The sequence below is a fragment of the Cibotium barometz genome, chromosome 42, assembly GCF_041138505.1.
Source record: "Cibotium barometz isolate CiBa-2024 chromosome 42, ASM4113850v1, whole genome shotgun sequence".
Taxonomy (NCBI): Eukaryota; Viridiplantae; Streptophyta; class Polypodiopsida; order Cyatheales; family Cibotiaceae; genus Cibotium; species Cibotium barometz.
In genome coordinates this window covers 6,724,425-6,739,115 of record NC_141087.1, presented here as the reverse complement: position 1 = coordinate 6,739,115, position 14,691 = coordinate 6,724,425, and the positions used below count along the sequence as shown (strand labels likewise).

The following is a 14,691-nucleotide window of genomic DNA, read 5'->3' as shown; positions in this document are numbered from 1 at the left end:
CTACAGGCATCATTAGAGCCTATTGGGCGGCGTTATCTCCATTCGTTTGCGACTGCTACTCTTGCTCTAGAAGGCGCGCTTAGTGCGTTTCCCCCCCCCCTTGATGAATGCTGAGCGCTACTGTTAGTTTCTTCTCTAGAGGCCGTGCAGTGCTCTGGCTACCGTCGTGCCCATTGTCCGCAGCTTCGTCGGCTTCACTACTAGTCTAGCAGTACTTTGCTTCTACTACAGACATCATTAGAGCCTATTGGGCCGCGTTATCTCCATTCGTTTGCGACTGCTACTCTTGCTCCAGAAGGCGCGCTTAGTGCGTTTTTCCCCCCCTTGATGAACGCTGAGCGCTACTGTTAGTTTCTTCTCTAGAGGCCGCACAGTGCTCTGGCTACCGTCGTGCCCACTGTCCGCAGCTTCGTCGGCTTCACTACTAGTCCAGCAGCTCCATTGTTTGCAGTGCCTGCTCCATTGGTTGCTTGGCCTTGGACATGGCGGCTTGAGTTCCCAAAGTGCGCCGCCACCTGTTGCTCGGCTCGTGCTACGCCGCCTTGCCGCCTCCTCATTGGCAGCATGAGTGTTGCGCAAACTGCCCATGCTGCGTGACCATTGGTGGCTATGTGTAGCCCCGCCGCACTACCTCTAGTTGAGCGAGCCTCCGCTCGGTCTAGTAGTGACGACTCACGAGCTCCACGTCTTGTTGCAACATGAAGGCCACGTCATAAAGGACATGAAGCTGATGTAAAAGAACATCAAAACCGTATAGCTTTTATTGTTACTTGGTCCTATTCTCCTTCGGTTGCCTCCTTTGCAACAACATCATATGTTAGTAAGGTACTTAGTGCTCATATCATTGACTTAATTGACATAAAGTATCATGGAGGAACTCATTGGTTCCCTCCTTGTACTGTGGCTTTCATGCCAAAAATGATTGTACCTACCTACACTGCAAGCACCAGCACGAAGCATCTGTTCCTTGCAAGTACACGTCCCACACTTGACCATCAAGTTTTGGAATCTTGGAAACGACGCCGAAAAAAAAAAGATCTTCATCGGCATCAAGGGGCAGATTCTTCCTCAATTTCTAGTTTCTATTTATGTTTGAGTCAAGGGTTCTCTTTCCAGATTGTCCCCCAAAATCTGAATATTTTTGATGTCTTTTTGAGTTTTTGTAAAGCTTTGATGCTATAAGAGGCAAAGATGTATTCTTATCCCAGTTAGGAGTCGGGGGGTGACTAAGCAATAATCTCAGCTTTGGTCATAAGTTGATTGAGGGAATAGCATGGCTAGGTCGCCTCTCTGCGGTGACGTGATGGAGTTGGAGGTTGGGTGCTGCTTTTGCGTTTGGGTCTCACCACCTTCGCTCTGAGGAGGAGGGGGTGTGTGTTGGAATAGTCGGAGTCTCAGTAGTGTGGAAGGTTAACTTAGTCTTTTGGTGTGAACACATTAGGTGTGAACCACCTCTTATTAAGGGTCAGAAGAGGAGGAGGCCTTGGTGCCTATGAAAGGATTGTACATGGTGGGAGTTGGAATAGTCGGAGTCTCAGTAGTGTGGAAGGTTAACTTAGTCTTTTGGTGTGAACCACCTCTTATTAAGGGTCAGAAGAGGAGGCCTTGGTGCCTATGAAAGGATTGTACATGGTGGGAGTATTATTATCTAATACAATTATTGTGTTCTGTGCAATCTCTTTCTCACTTGAGCTCTATTGCATCTCTCTCTATCTTACTCTCTCTCTCTCTCTCTCTCTCTAATCCTTGTGGATCACTCCATGGCTTGATCTCCTTCCTCTCCCTCAAGTCTCATCTCTCTCCACTGCACATCATGATGATGAGCTTCCGTCCTCCATAGATCCTGGTGCACCCCAGTTTCCTACTCACAAGACACCAGGATTTGTCAAAATTTAGGATGCGATCGCCGAAGTATAGAGTTTGCACAGGTACAAGTGTGCCTATGGATGCTTCCACTACACCTCTCTTAATTTGTCTATGAGGGGTGGTAGAGATCCAGTTTCTTTTGATAAGCTTGTGGGCTTGCTTCTCCAAGAGGAGCAAACAAGGGCCAATTGCTCTCATGGTGGTGAACAGGCTTTTGCCATGAAGGACAAAGGGAAATCCAAGGTTGATTACAATTAATCATCTTCAAAAGGTGATAATTCAGCCAAGGGTGAACCTTCAAAGAAAAACAAAGGTAAATGGCATTTTTGTCACAAGCCAAGACACTATATCAACGAGTGTCGCAAAAGAATTGCCCAAGAAAAAGACATGAAGAAGGATGGAGGCAAGGAGTCTGGCAATGTGGTGGATTCCTCAAATGACAAAAGCGAGAATTCAGGCAAGCCGCAACCTTGTGGAGGATGATTGGGTGACCATAGAAGAGGTCAATGATGAGTCATCTCTTAGTGCACGAGAGAAAAGTCAGCCTATTTGGTACATACAGAGTAGAGCTTCCAAGCATATCACTTCTAGACGTGATGTATTTAGCTCTATGCAGGTTGTTGATAATGGAGGAGTGTCTCATGTGGAGACCACTCTTCATCCGTGTGAAGGCATAGGCAAGGTGCCTTTGGTGCTTGCTAATGGCAATCAAAATCAAATGAAGGATGTGCTTTATGTGTTGGGTATTAATAAGAACTTAGTGTCAGTGTCTTCTATTGCTATGCAAGGTTTGCATGTGGAGTTCAAAGGTGAGAAGTGTCTCATCAAGGACCCTTCCAAATTGTTTCAGATTGCCTCCACTAGTACATTATACAATGGTCTTTCACCTATGAGTAGTACATGATACTGCCTTGCAGGCAGCTGAATTGTGGCTACTGAAGATTCACTTGGATATATCCAATGAAGGAAAAATCCGAGGTGTTCATGCATTTTTAGCACTTCCATGCAATGGTTGCAAATGTGACGGGTTGTAAAACTCATGCTCTTCATACAGATAAGAGGAGGTGAATACATGTCAAATGCTTTTAAGGCATACTTGTAGGGGAAAGGTGTGAAGCATCGATGCATAGTGCCATGTTCAAACTCTTCATATAGATAGTGGAGGTGAATACATGTCAAATGCTTTTAAGGCATACTTGCAGGGGAAAGGTGTTAAGCATCAATGCACAATGCCATATACACCACAACAAAATGGTATAGTAGAGAAAGAATATATCTTTGATGGAAATGGCAAGATGCATGATAAAAGATAAAGAGTTGCCACACAAGTATTGGCTTGAAGCCATTCTATGGACAACTCATGAACTTAACAGATACCCCAAAAAGGCTTTGAAGACCATCACACCCATGAGCATAAGCCCAAAGCAGGCTACTTCCGTGTGTTTGGTAGCTTGGCATATGCACATGTACCCCAAGATGAAAGAACCAAGCTGGATGATGTGAAATGTATTTTTGTGGGTTACAGGTTATAGACTTTATTACATTTCTACTCACAAAATTATTACCAGGAGGGATGTCATATTTGCTGAAAATTTGGTTCAGCCACTTGCATCTACACATAAGCAAGTTATTGGTGACCTGGATGACTTGTTTCGTCATCAAGTGACAAAACAAGTGACCTGGATGACTTGTTTTGTCATCAAGTGACATCCCACTCTGAAATTTCTGAACAACAGGGTTTGAGACAGCAAACACCTCCGAATGACCTTGGAAATCAGCCCGCTAATGAACCCTATCATCATACAGGTGTTGATGAAGCTGTAAGGGATGAACAGACAGCCATACAAGAGGCTAGAATAGTCCCTAAATGGCTGATTCGCACCCTCGAAGAAAGCAAGCTTGGTGCTCCTTTTGATAGCAGAACAAGGGCAGCAAGAAGAGGTGAATATAGTAGGCATGAGGCGGATTATGCTTGCATGGGTAGCATGCTTTATTAAGAGGAGCTGTCCTCATATGAGCAGGCTCATGGCAATGAGCAATGGGAGTCAGCCATGCGTGATGAGTATAGTTCCATACAAAGAAACAACACATGGGAACTAGTTTTCTTGCCTCCTGGCAAGAATGTGATTGGTACAAAGTGGGTGTGCAAGGTTAAACGGAAAGCAGATGGGTCCATTGACAGGCACAAAGCAACGCTGGTTGCAAAAGGCTATTCCCAAGAGAAAGGGATAGACTATGATGAAACCTTTGCTCCAACTTCAAAAATGGCTACCATTAGGACCCTGGACAATCATTGCATTGGCAGCTCACCAAGTTAGATATAAAGACATCATTTTTGAATGGGGATCTCATGGAAGGGGCAACTTCTTCATGTGAAGCTGAGTGTAGAGCAGCCCTTCACAGCCAGGGTGATGTGATATGGCTAACAATCAACAAAAATAAGCACCGGAATAGAATACCAGTCCTGCCAATTGATGGGATTAGAAGGTAGTATCTTTCTTTTGGGTTCGGGTCTCACCACCTTCGCACTGAAGGGAGGATTGTTGGGGTTTTAGAGCTCTTGTATGTGTATTCACTATGTGTGTGAACCGCCCCTAAAGAGCATGCTACAGTTGCACCTCATCGTCTTGTTGCTCTTCTTGTTGACTCATCTCCCACTCGGTGAAGGGATTTGCCTTCTTGGTCACGCTCTTGCAAAGCATTCGCAAGTTTGCGCTGACGAAGACAAGGTCATTGGCACGCTCTACCCCGAGTCGGTCCCTCTTCCTAGAGGCAATGTAGTTGTAGGTGCTCCAAAGTTGCTCCAAGCAAGAGGAGCTGACAGCGTGGCTAAGTATGTGAATGGCCAGTTGCTGTAGCTCCGGTCCACCTCTCGGTCACTCTCTTGCTTGTTGCCTTGGAATTTTGGGTCCACCACATAAGCAGCATGCAATGGAGAGTAGTAGGAATTCCACCTCCCTAGACACAAAGGCGTGGTTCTCCTCGTATTTGTCTTCGTCAGGCACGAAGTCTTTCAACTTCTCTATCATGTGATCTAGGGTCTCGTAGAGCTTGCCTATGCACGGTTGCATAGCATCTCCAATTCTCAATAGGTGGACTATGGGCCTCACCATAGCATCAGTGGTCTTCACACTCTCCCACCAAGAGGCGTCATCCGCCCGTAACCTACACTCTCGACCAGTTTTTGTATGGGACTCTTGCGTGTCGACAAACTCGTCACTAAGGAAGAGCCCCCTCAAAGCACCATTACAATCCTTCAACCGGCCCAACATGAGGAAGTTGTAGGCAAACCGGGTGTCGGAATATTTGAGGGGGGAGAGAGGATCTCATGTTGAACTCATGCCGAAGTCGTTGGTGGTTGAGGACAAAGGAGACCATGGTGTTGGCCTCCTCAATGAGCAGGCTGATCCATGGCAATGCCCCTATGTCCTTAAGGAGGTTGTTTAGGCAATGAGCCATACAAAAGGACACCGTGACATGTCTATACATACCTTGGAGGATAGCTCCCGCCACCCTATTTGAAGGCTCCCCATCCGCAACAAAGTCCACTACATGCTCAGGGCCAGTGATCTCCATGGTGGTAGTCCACTCCGCCGCAAACACATCCGTGCTCTTCCCATTACGGGATGCATCGTGAGATGAGATGAAGTACATCTCTTCGCGGGAATATGCAACCACGCCATGAATACTCCTCTTGCAAGTGTCGCTCCATCCATCCACAATGAGGGAGACTCCATTCCTCTCCCATTGCCGCTTTGTGTTGTCGGCCGCTCTACAATGTGCTTCTCCTTCTCGAGCAATGTAGTGCGCAAGCTCTCAGATGAGGGGGGCGTATAGGTTGAGCCATACTCCCCAATCTTCCTAACCATGGCCTTGAAGTATTCCGACCTATTCAAGAAAGCAATTTACTTATTTGAAGGAGACTAGTATGATGAAAACATGAATGATGAATCCGGGATCGCACTTACCTAGCCGCTTGAAAGGCAATGGAGTCGTGGAAGAAGCAACAAGCCACCGCCATATCCACCTCCTCCTTCAACTTGGGATTCCAGTTCTCCCCAAGTGTTGATTGTCGTTGTGGGCTGTGCAAGAGTTGAGAGGCCGTGGAGATGGAGGGTGTCGGCATGATGGATGGAGCAACATTTCGACTCGATGGTGAAGGTGATGGCGTGCATGATGTCGATCGGCCCGATCCACCACATGACTCCATCATAGAGGCTTGAGTTCCTCTCCCCATCGTCACGGGATCCACGGCCACTCGTGGTGTCCTTCTTGAGGCTTCGACCCCCTTGTAGATGGCAAGCTTGTCTAGAAGTTCTCTCTTTTCGGGCGTGACATTCGTGCAAAACTGCACCTCATGCCCACTCTCATGCAAGAGGTGGGCCCACACTTTGTCGGTGCCACCCGTTCGCCGGTACAGGCAAAGCTTGCATGCCCATGGCCGAGAACCGCCTCCATGAGCGGATGGGGTGGTCATAGTCACCAAAAAACCCGTTTTGGTCTGGCGAAACTTGCGAAACGTTTTGTGACAAATCGTTTCTACAAAACCTTCAAAACCTTGGAAAAAATGTTTTGTTCACTTTTAAAAAGTCATTTTTTTTTCGTTTTTTCTCTCCCAAAAAATGCGTGCGACTGTCGACTGCCCTCGATTTGCCCGTTGCGCGCTTTTATCACCGCCTCACCTTCGTGCAAGTCTGCTGTAAGTCTCCACGCTGATGCACCCAGGCCCCACATCTGCGCACGCTGGAGACCCCAACGCTCCACATCTGCGCCCTATGCCCCTTGCTGCCGACTGCTGCCCCCTATGCCCTCTAAGCAATGAGCACTTTCCACAGCTGCCCCCTCCTCCTCCTCCCCCTCTTTGCCCTCCTTACCCTGATCTTGTAGGTGACGGACAAAACCTTTTGAAAAAAAACCTTCAAAACTCGAAACGTTTTAAAACTCAAAAACGTTTCTGGTGACTATGGGTGTAGTTAACCTCCTCCCACCATGTCCATCGTGTCGTCCTTCTAAGGGAAGCCCCGGCACGTGAGGAGGATGCCATGGTTGGTGATGGCTTGTCACTTGAAAGTTGTTAGCTTGAGAGGGAGAATTTCCAAAACTTGCGGTTTTGTAGGTGACGGACAAAAACCTTCAAAACTCGAAATGTTTGAAAACTCAAAAACGTTTCTGGTGACTATGGGTGTAGTTAACCTCCTCCCACCATGTCCATCGCGTCGTCCTTCTACGGGAAGCCCCGGCACATGAGGAGGATGCCATGGTTGACGATGGCTTGTCACTTGAAAGTTGATAGCTTGAGAGAGGGAGAGAGAGTGAGGCTTGACTCGAGGCTCGACTCCTTGAGGCTTGAAAGTTGAGGCTTGGAAGTTGGAAGAGGCTTGAGGGAGAGAGTGCTTGTGTGAGAGGCTTGGAAGTTGAAGAGGCTTGAGGGAGAGAGTGCTTGTGTGTGTGGCTTGAAGCTTGAGCAATGAGCAATGAGACTTGAACTTCCTTGACTCTAGAGGCTAGAAGGCTTGAAGGTGTGTGTGTGCGCTTGTTCTTATATAGATAGGCAAGAGGGAGAGGCAAGAGTCTTGAAGATTGAAGATTGAAGAGGCAAGGCAAGAGTCTTGAAGACTCGAAGAGGCAAGGAAAGAGGGAGAGGCTGGAGGCCCAAAAGGAGGGCCAAGAGGGCCACTATGGCCCTTGTGACTAGGGGCCAAAGGCCTTGAACTATGGCCCAAAAAGGGTCCCAAGAGGACGTCCCCCAATGGTCATAAAAGTGACCATTAGACTGCCCAATGGACACTTGACTGTCCCCCTAGGATCCATCCCCCACACCGTCCCTGCCCAGATCCGTCCCCGCGTCCCTTGTGAGGGACGCCTCTAGGGGGGACGTCCGACTGTCCCCGACCGTCCCCGTTTTTACCACGTCCCGACACAGCGTCCCCATGGCCCATCCTCCAGTCCCCTACGTCCCTTGTGACTATGCCCACCTTGGGCTAATCCTAGCTCCTTCACCAACACCATGTCATAGGGTTAGTTGTATTCCATAGACAAGCTTACATGCACAAGTAAGATTTTGTGCAAGATCACAACATGAGAAAAAGTTATTTGAAGATGCACGACAATGGCAACGACACAGTGGCACTTGGGACGATTCTCGATCTTTGCATTGACAACTAGGTAGGACAAGCTTAGTAATGTAACTGTCCCAACTTGCCAACCAACTCTTCCAACATTGTTGTCAATGGGGTTGGAAAAGGTTACCTTGCCAACACCAAGTTTTGAGGACTATGGGGTAAGGACCCACCTTATCAACTGTATGTGCAAGATGGCAAATTCCTCTACCCAAAGGTCAACCTTCAACATTGGCCACGCTTCTCTATCCTCACAACCTCTACGGCTGAAGAGCTGCTGCCCATGCATCACACGTGCCTGCTGATTCTGGCCATACAGAGCCTGTATCTGCTGCAGCAGCATCTGTACCTGCTGCCTACTGCCTCTACCTATTGTACATTCTGTCTGTACCTGCTGTACTACTGCCCAACCTACACGTACTAGTTGTACCTGCTGCCAGCACCTGCTGGTGGATCAACTATATCTGTAAACAACTGCTTACATGTGTGGCTGATCTGTTGAGGCAATAAGGCCATTTGTAATTACAATCAAAAGGCTGCTCTTCTCACCTCTTTTCTCAACTGGGCCATTATTCCCCGAAAATCCTATGGTTTGGGAGTGGCCAGAGGTCCGTAGTCACAATATGTAGTGTTGGAGGATTGAGGATTTTGAAGCTTTGGAAGATTGAAGACTCAGTACCAACATAAATAACACCACACAAATGATTTAGTGCCATAAAGCTAAATGTCATGTTATTTTTGTTTTGTGAAATTTCAAAAATTATAAATATTGCTTTGTGCTTTATTTTCTTTCACTTCATGTTTCAAGAAAGTCAAAGGGATGCTTACCTCCTGAGTCCTGCAATACCCATAAACATTTACGAATTAAGTGTCATAATACAATTCTATACATACTTGCCCACAGATTTTCCGCCCACCAGGTGCCCACAAAAGATTCCATATGCAATATAAACTCAGGCAACGTCCACACCCAAAAATAAGTCTTGCGCACACATTATTTCCAGTCATCCAACCATTCAAGTTAAATGTGTGGACCAAATTGACGAGCTCTTCTACTAATGAACACATACAATCCACTATCTTTCAAAGCATTGCCAATTCTCTTGCTCACTGCTGGAACAAGCCTTCCTTATCCCTTTTAGGATAAGGTTATTCCTCTAGGATAATCTTATCCCTCTAGGGTATGGCTTAAGCCTTCCTTGCCCCTCTAGGACAGGCTTGTCAAAAATGTACAAGTCTATATCAGATTGGTGACAATGGCCCACATAGCATCCTAGTGAAAACTGGAAGCTTGTGAAGGTCATTATAAGCGTATTTGTTGAAAGCTTTCTTATTAAAAGTGAATGACCTTTTCCAAGGATCAAACAACTTGGCTTTATATATCAGCTCATGCCAGTATTGTAGAACCCCAAAATTAGTCATTACTGCATTTCTACTGGCTTCAAGAAAGTTCAGGGTTCGACAAACAGATCCCTTACCCATTGGACAGATTGGGGTTCTAGAAGGGGGAGATCCACTCTGCCTGTGAGGACATGTAAATGAGATCTTCCCTTTCCTGGGTGGGCGGCTCTATTTTTGTCTTTAGTGAATAATATGACTTGATGGGCTTTTGATTTAACTTTTTTCTGCAGCTGACAAGCGTGTTGTAAGTGACTTGGAGGGTGGATTCACGACAGCATCATTCATGTCTGTTACACTGAGCTGTGATCATCGAGTTGTGGATGGTGAGTTTCTGCCCATGATTAGGTTGGTTATAACGATGTGTTTGTTTGTGAGTTTTTGCTTGGATTGCTTCTAATCATATCCAGAATAATGATGCTTTTGTTTGCAAGTCTTTGTTGATATTGCTATTTGCAAAGGTGTATAAAGCAATTTTAATCAACCAATTAATCTGACTTTATACAATATCTCAATTTAGGGGCTATTGGAGCTCGATGGCTTGGTGCTTTCAAGGGATACATCGAGGATCCGATCACATTACTTCTTTAAAGGACCGTGGGTGTGGAAGTTCTCTTCTGCTTGCTTATAAGACCAGCTGAGATGTATTTTCCAAGGCATTTGGGCCTGTGTATTTGCAATAATATCCATAGGATAAAGAGCATCAGTGCCACTTTTTGGGCTACATGGTCACTTTGAGGATCTATTATCTATGCTGCAAAGACATGTAGAGGGGGTTATGTCCAAAACAGCCTGGCTCATTTTGCCCTTGTGAGGATAACCCACTTGGAGCCAGGCTTGGTAAGTCTTTTATGGATTTTCGAGTTCACAGAATCGAGGCACACTTTTTTCTCCCAATTCATGTATTTGCTGCCTAATTCTGAGTGAGGCTTCATTCAATAAAGTGCAGCAACTGGCAAGCAGATTCTGTTTTGAATGCCTTTCAGAGTTCGTTGGTGGTTAATTTTTCAAAAGAATGTTTCTATTTTGCTATTCTTTGACATCAGACCCACTGGTTCTATTATGTTGTTCTTTGTATACACCAAACCCACTTTTGTGTTCATATGTGAGAATGTATCGCATGCATTTGAAGAGAGTATGATGGGCAATAAATGTATGGCATATGATAGGCGTGCATTACATCACATGCATACATCTTTTCCTATTTAGTGCCACTCCAAGCAACTGGCGCAGCCCAATGTAGGAAGCGGCAGCAGCAAGACGCTCTGATTCATGTGAAGCTGTAATACTGTGCAGCTACTGCTATTGATGTTGAAGACTGTTCTCAACCTCCAAAACTGTCCCATAGATCCTGGCCATTTTATGGCCTATCATAATGGTCATATAGTTGTTGTGATCGGTGGAGTCTCCTTTGCTTTATGGATGGTGGATGGGGGAAAGTCTGCACATAAGGTCCAATTCAAGAGTTCTGCAAGAAAGGGGGATAGGATTTTTTGCCTGTATGTGAAGTTCTTCCATAAGGTCCTCTTGACCCTTATAGCCCGGCCATCATGCAGCTTCAATAGAGGCCTAGTGACATAGTAGTGTTGAAAAGATAGGTTGAAGTGGGGCATGGGATCTGTGGCTGTGGTATGGGCTGAGTTGCTACATCATAGAGATGCTGGGCATAAGATTCCCGCTTTAGCAGATTGGTGATGGGTGTGGCTGGATTCCTTTCTTTGAAGAGGCGCCAGGCATCAAAACTATCCGCACTCAAGAAGAGTTGGTATAACTCAGTCTCGTGTTTGGCTAGAAATGCACGCTTTTTCCAATGCGTAAGGTGTCGAAAGGATCTCTGCAGCACATGAACAGAGATCCGGCCACACACATGTTCCTGTTGGGGGTAAAGTCGTATGTTCTTGCATTCCTCATCATACTGCCCATTTTGTGGCTGTGAGCATAGAGGTTTGGCTGTGGTACATACTCCCCAGAGGTATGTGGCCTCTAAAAGTAGGCTCCCATACATATCTTGACACCCTTGGAAGCCTTATCTTGGGGTTTTTGTGAGCCTTTGTGGTTATGTCATAGTAACATGAAACGTTTCGTCCGTTTCGTTGTTTCGTTGGTTTCGTTTCGTTTGTTTTGGACGAAACTCAAAGGTTTCGAAATGACACTTCTTATATACACATACCAAATTTATAGCATAGCCAACAAAAAGATGAAGATGCATGTTTTGGAACTAGTGGGTATGAAATTCATGATTTTGGGAGTAGGTTTTTTGGTATTTTCAAAATGTGGGCAAGAAAAGGAGAGAAAGGGAGGAGGAAAAAAACAAGTTGGAAGGGAAAAAGGAGGTGAGAAGAAAAGGGAAGGAGGTGAGAAGAAAAGGAGAGAAAGAGGAGGGAAGAGGAGGGGTGGACCGTGGAGGAGAAGAGAGAAAGAGGAAAAGGGAAGAGGAAGAGGAGGCATGGAGGAGGAGTGAAGGAGCGAAAAGGAGGAGTGGACAAGGAGAAGAGGTAGAGCAACAGGTTGCGGCCGAGAAGAAGTGTCGGATGCGTCAAGTGGCAAATGGGTAGCAAACAAGGACAGAAATGACAGTAAAAATCACATTTGCAAAAAAAAACATCCCGCCCGTTTTTTTGACCTCACTTTACATTTGGGCGAAACACTATTTCAATGGGCAGGTTTCATTTTGTTTCGAAACGTTTCGTGCCGTTTCGAGAGGACAAATCGGGTTTTTATGTTACTATGGTTCATGTCTACTTGTGTAGGTCGTGGCGAAGCCACTGAGATCGGACCATAGGGTCCCATTATAGTTTCATGTGGCCACGTGAAGCATGTCTACAGTCTTGCAGATCCACCCCTATCATGTGGGGCCTCTCGGTAATGATGACATGGCCATCTCTGCAAAGAGTGGCCCATTTCCCGCTGGCCTTCCTTGCTTCCATGATTTGACCTATCCCAATTTTCATGTGTTCCACTTGCACGGCAGTGAGGTCATCATTCAAGTAGATCTTGCTTTTTGCTGAGCATACAGATTGTGAAACATGAGCATGCAAGCAAGGTCTGGAGAGCATTCAGATGCACAGCGGTCTGCTAAATCCGCATATTCTGACCAAGCCGATGTACTTTCAGAGCTAGAGGCTCTCAAGCGTCAAGTTAGAACTATCGTGAGGAGACAGCTGAATTGCGGTCTCTCAAGAATGATCTTGATGTGCAAAGGGTTTTGAATGAAAAGAAAAAGAAGGGTTCAGGTGACGATGCAGCCTTTGAGGCCATAGCAACAGAAATGGGATATGAAGATCCTAAAGAGCTGGCCATATCTTATTTGAGAGGCAAAAAGGATGTATTGGGTGATGCAGGTACAAAAAGGATGCCCCGCGTGGAAGCACATGCAGATTCCAGTACATCAGGAGATGTAGATCCTCATCACCGTTATGCATCTTCACGCCGAGAGCGTTCCTCAAGTGAAGATTCTTACCACTCCAGGAGCGTGTCTTGAGTACGTGGGAAGCGAGGCATGAGTCTCCTAAGCCTAGACATGGGGCTAGAGACAGGTCTTGTTCTAAAAAGAAAAGCCGAGAGTTCAAGTTAGGAGACAAAGATGTGAAGTTTGAGAACTTCTATGGCAAGATGGATACTATGAAGGCGCTAGCTTTTGTGAGACAGTTTGAAATTGCTTTTTGCAATGAAGATTTTTTTGAAAAGTCTAAACTCAGGCATGCGGGTATGCATCTCAAAGAGATAGCTAGTGATTTGGTGGATGGGCAAGCTTTTGGATGCAAGTGCTGCCCGCACATGGGATGACTTTAAAATTCAGTTTTATGCTCAATTCTTGCCTCCAAACTTTGCCAAGAATGTACGCAAAGAGTGGGATTGGTTGAAGCAGGATGAAGGGGAGACAGTGCAGACAGATATAGCTAATTAATGGAAGGTACTGCTGAAAGTTACTCCCTTTATGTCTCCTTCTAATGGGGAGAAGAAACGGAAGTTTGAATCAGGTTTGCAGCCCATCATTCAAGAGAGCTTACAGGTGTACCCAAATCAGACTCTTCAGCAGTTGATAAACTCGGCACTCATAGCTGAAAATTTGCATATGAAGTGGGTTAAAAACAAGTCAGATTCAGATTCTTTTAAGGGCAAGAGACGGGCTGGTTATGACCAGAAAAAGGGTGGATAGCCCTACTATAAAAGTGAGCAAAAAGATGCCTCAGATACAAGGGGAAACTCGTCTAAGAAACCGGGGGGTAAACGCAATGATTTTGGGCTGTCAAAACAGCAGAGACTTGATTATGTACGTGATGGGAAATGTTTTGGTTGCGGCAGTATGGATCACATATTTCCTAAATGCTCGTAGAACCCCAAGAATGTAGATTCTAATGCAAAAAGCCTCATGTGAATGTTGTGCCCGATGTGCAGGGAAACACGGGGCAACCCCCAGATCATAGAACAATATGTAAGCATGGGGACAGTTGAGGGATCAGCCCGCACTGTTTTTGTTTGATGATGCATCCACATATAATTTCATTTCGGTACAGATGTCTACTGCCATAGGCTTGGATGTATTAGATTTTGGGACTCAAATGAATGCAGATGTCTCCTTTGAGGGTAAAGGAGTTCATGTAACGCCGATCATTGGCAAACTCCGAATTCATATACAGGGATATCTTGATCATGAGAGTTTCTTAGTTGCTCCTCCCACAGGATATGATGTTTTGTTAGGGATGCCTTGGCATGCTCGTATGGAGCCCAAGAGGGACTATAAGTCCAAGAAAATCAGCTTTGTTCATAGAGGTAGAGAGCTTGTTATAGAAGCTGGTACTCCAGGTAGTACCATACCTATTGTAAGTCATGTTCAGGTTTCCAAAATAATGAAGAAGTCAGCTTGTTCTTACTTGGTTTTTGTATGAGAACAATCTAAACATGAGAATGTAAATGTAGATCATCTAACCCGGGAGCGCATAGACTTTTTGCATGGTTATGGTGATTGTTTCAGGGATGCATTACCAGGAGAGTTGCCACCTCAGCGTCCCGAGGATCATCGTATTGATGTGATACCTGGGAGTACGCCCCTGAATAGACCTCCTTACAAGGTGAATGCAAGTCAACAAGAAGAGATTATGGCGCAGGTTAAAGACTTGCCTGAGAAAGGGTTAATACGTCCTAGTTCATCTTCTTATTGCTCACCTGTGTTGCTGGTGCAAAAGAAAGATGGGACGTACATGATGTGTGTGGATTATCATGCCCTTAACAAGGTGACGATAAAGAACAGGTTTCTGATACCACGTATCGATGATATTTTGGATAGGTTGGAGGGTGCAGCATGTTT

At 45.7% G+C, this 14,691-nt stretch overlaps 1 protein-coding gene across 1 annotated transcript in view; it reads left to right on the top strand.

Annotated features, from left to right (window-relative positions):
* Nucleotides 1-10,407, top strand: part of LOC147614121 (dihydrolipoyllysine-residue acetyltransferase component 3 of pyruvate dehydrogenase complex, mitochondrial-like) — a 72,956-nt gene extending 62,549 nt beyond the window's left edge. Inside the window, exons 16-17 of the mRNA XM_086780655.1 lie at nt 9,617-9,709; nt 9,904-10,407. Of these exons, the coding sequence (XP_086636781.1) occupies nt 9,617-9,709; nt 9,904-9,974 (164 nt within the window). The 3' untranslated portion in view covers nt 9,975-10,407. The remainder of the gene's footprint in view (nt 1-9,616; nt 9,710-9,903) is intronic.
* The last annotated feature ends 4,284 nt before the right edge of the window (nt 10,408-14,691 follow it).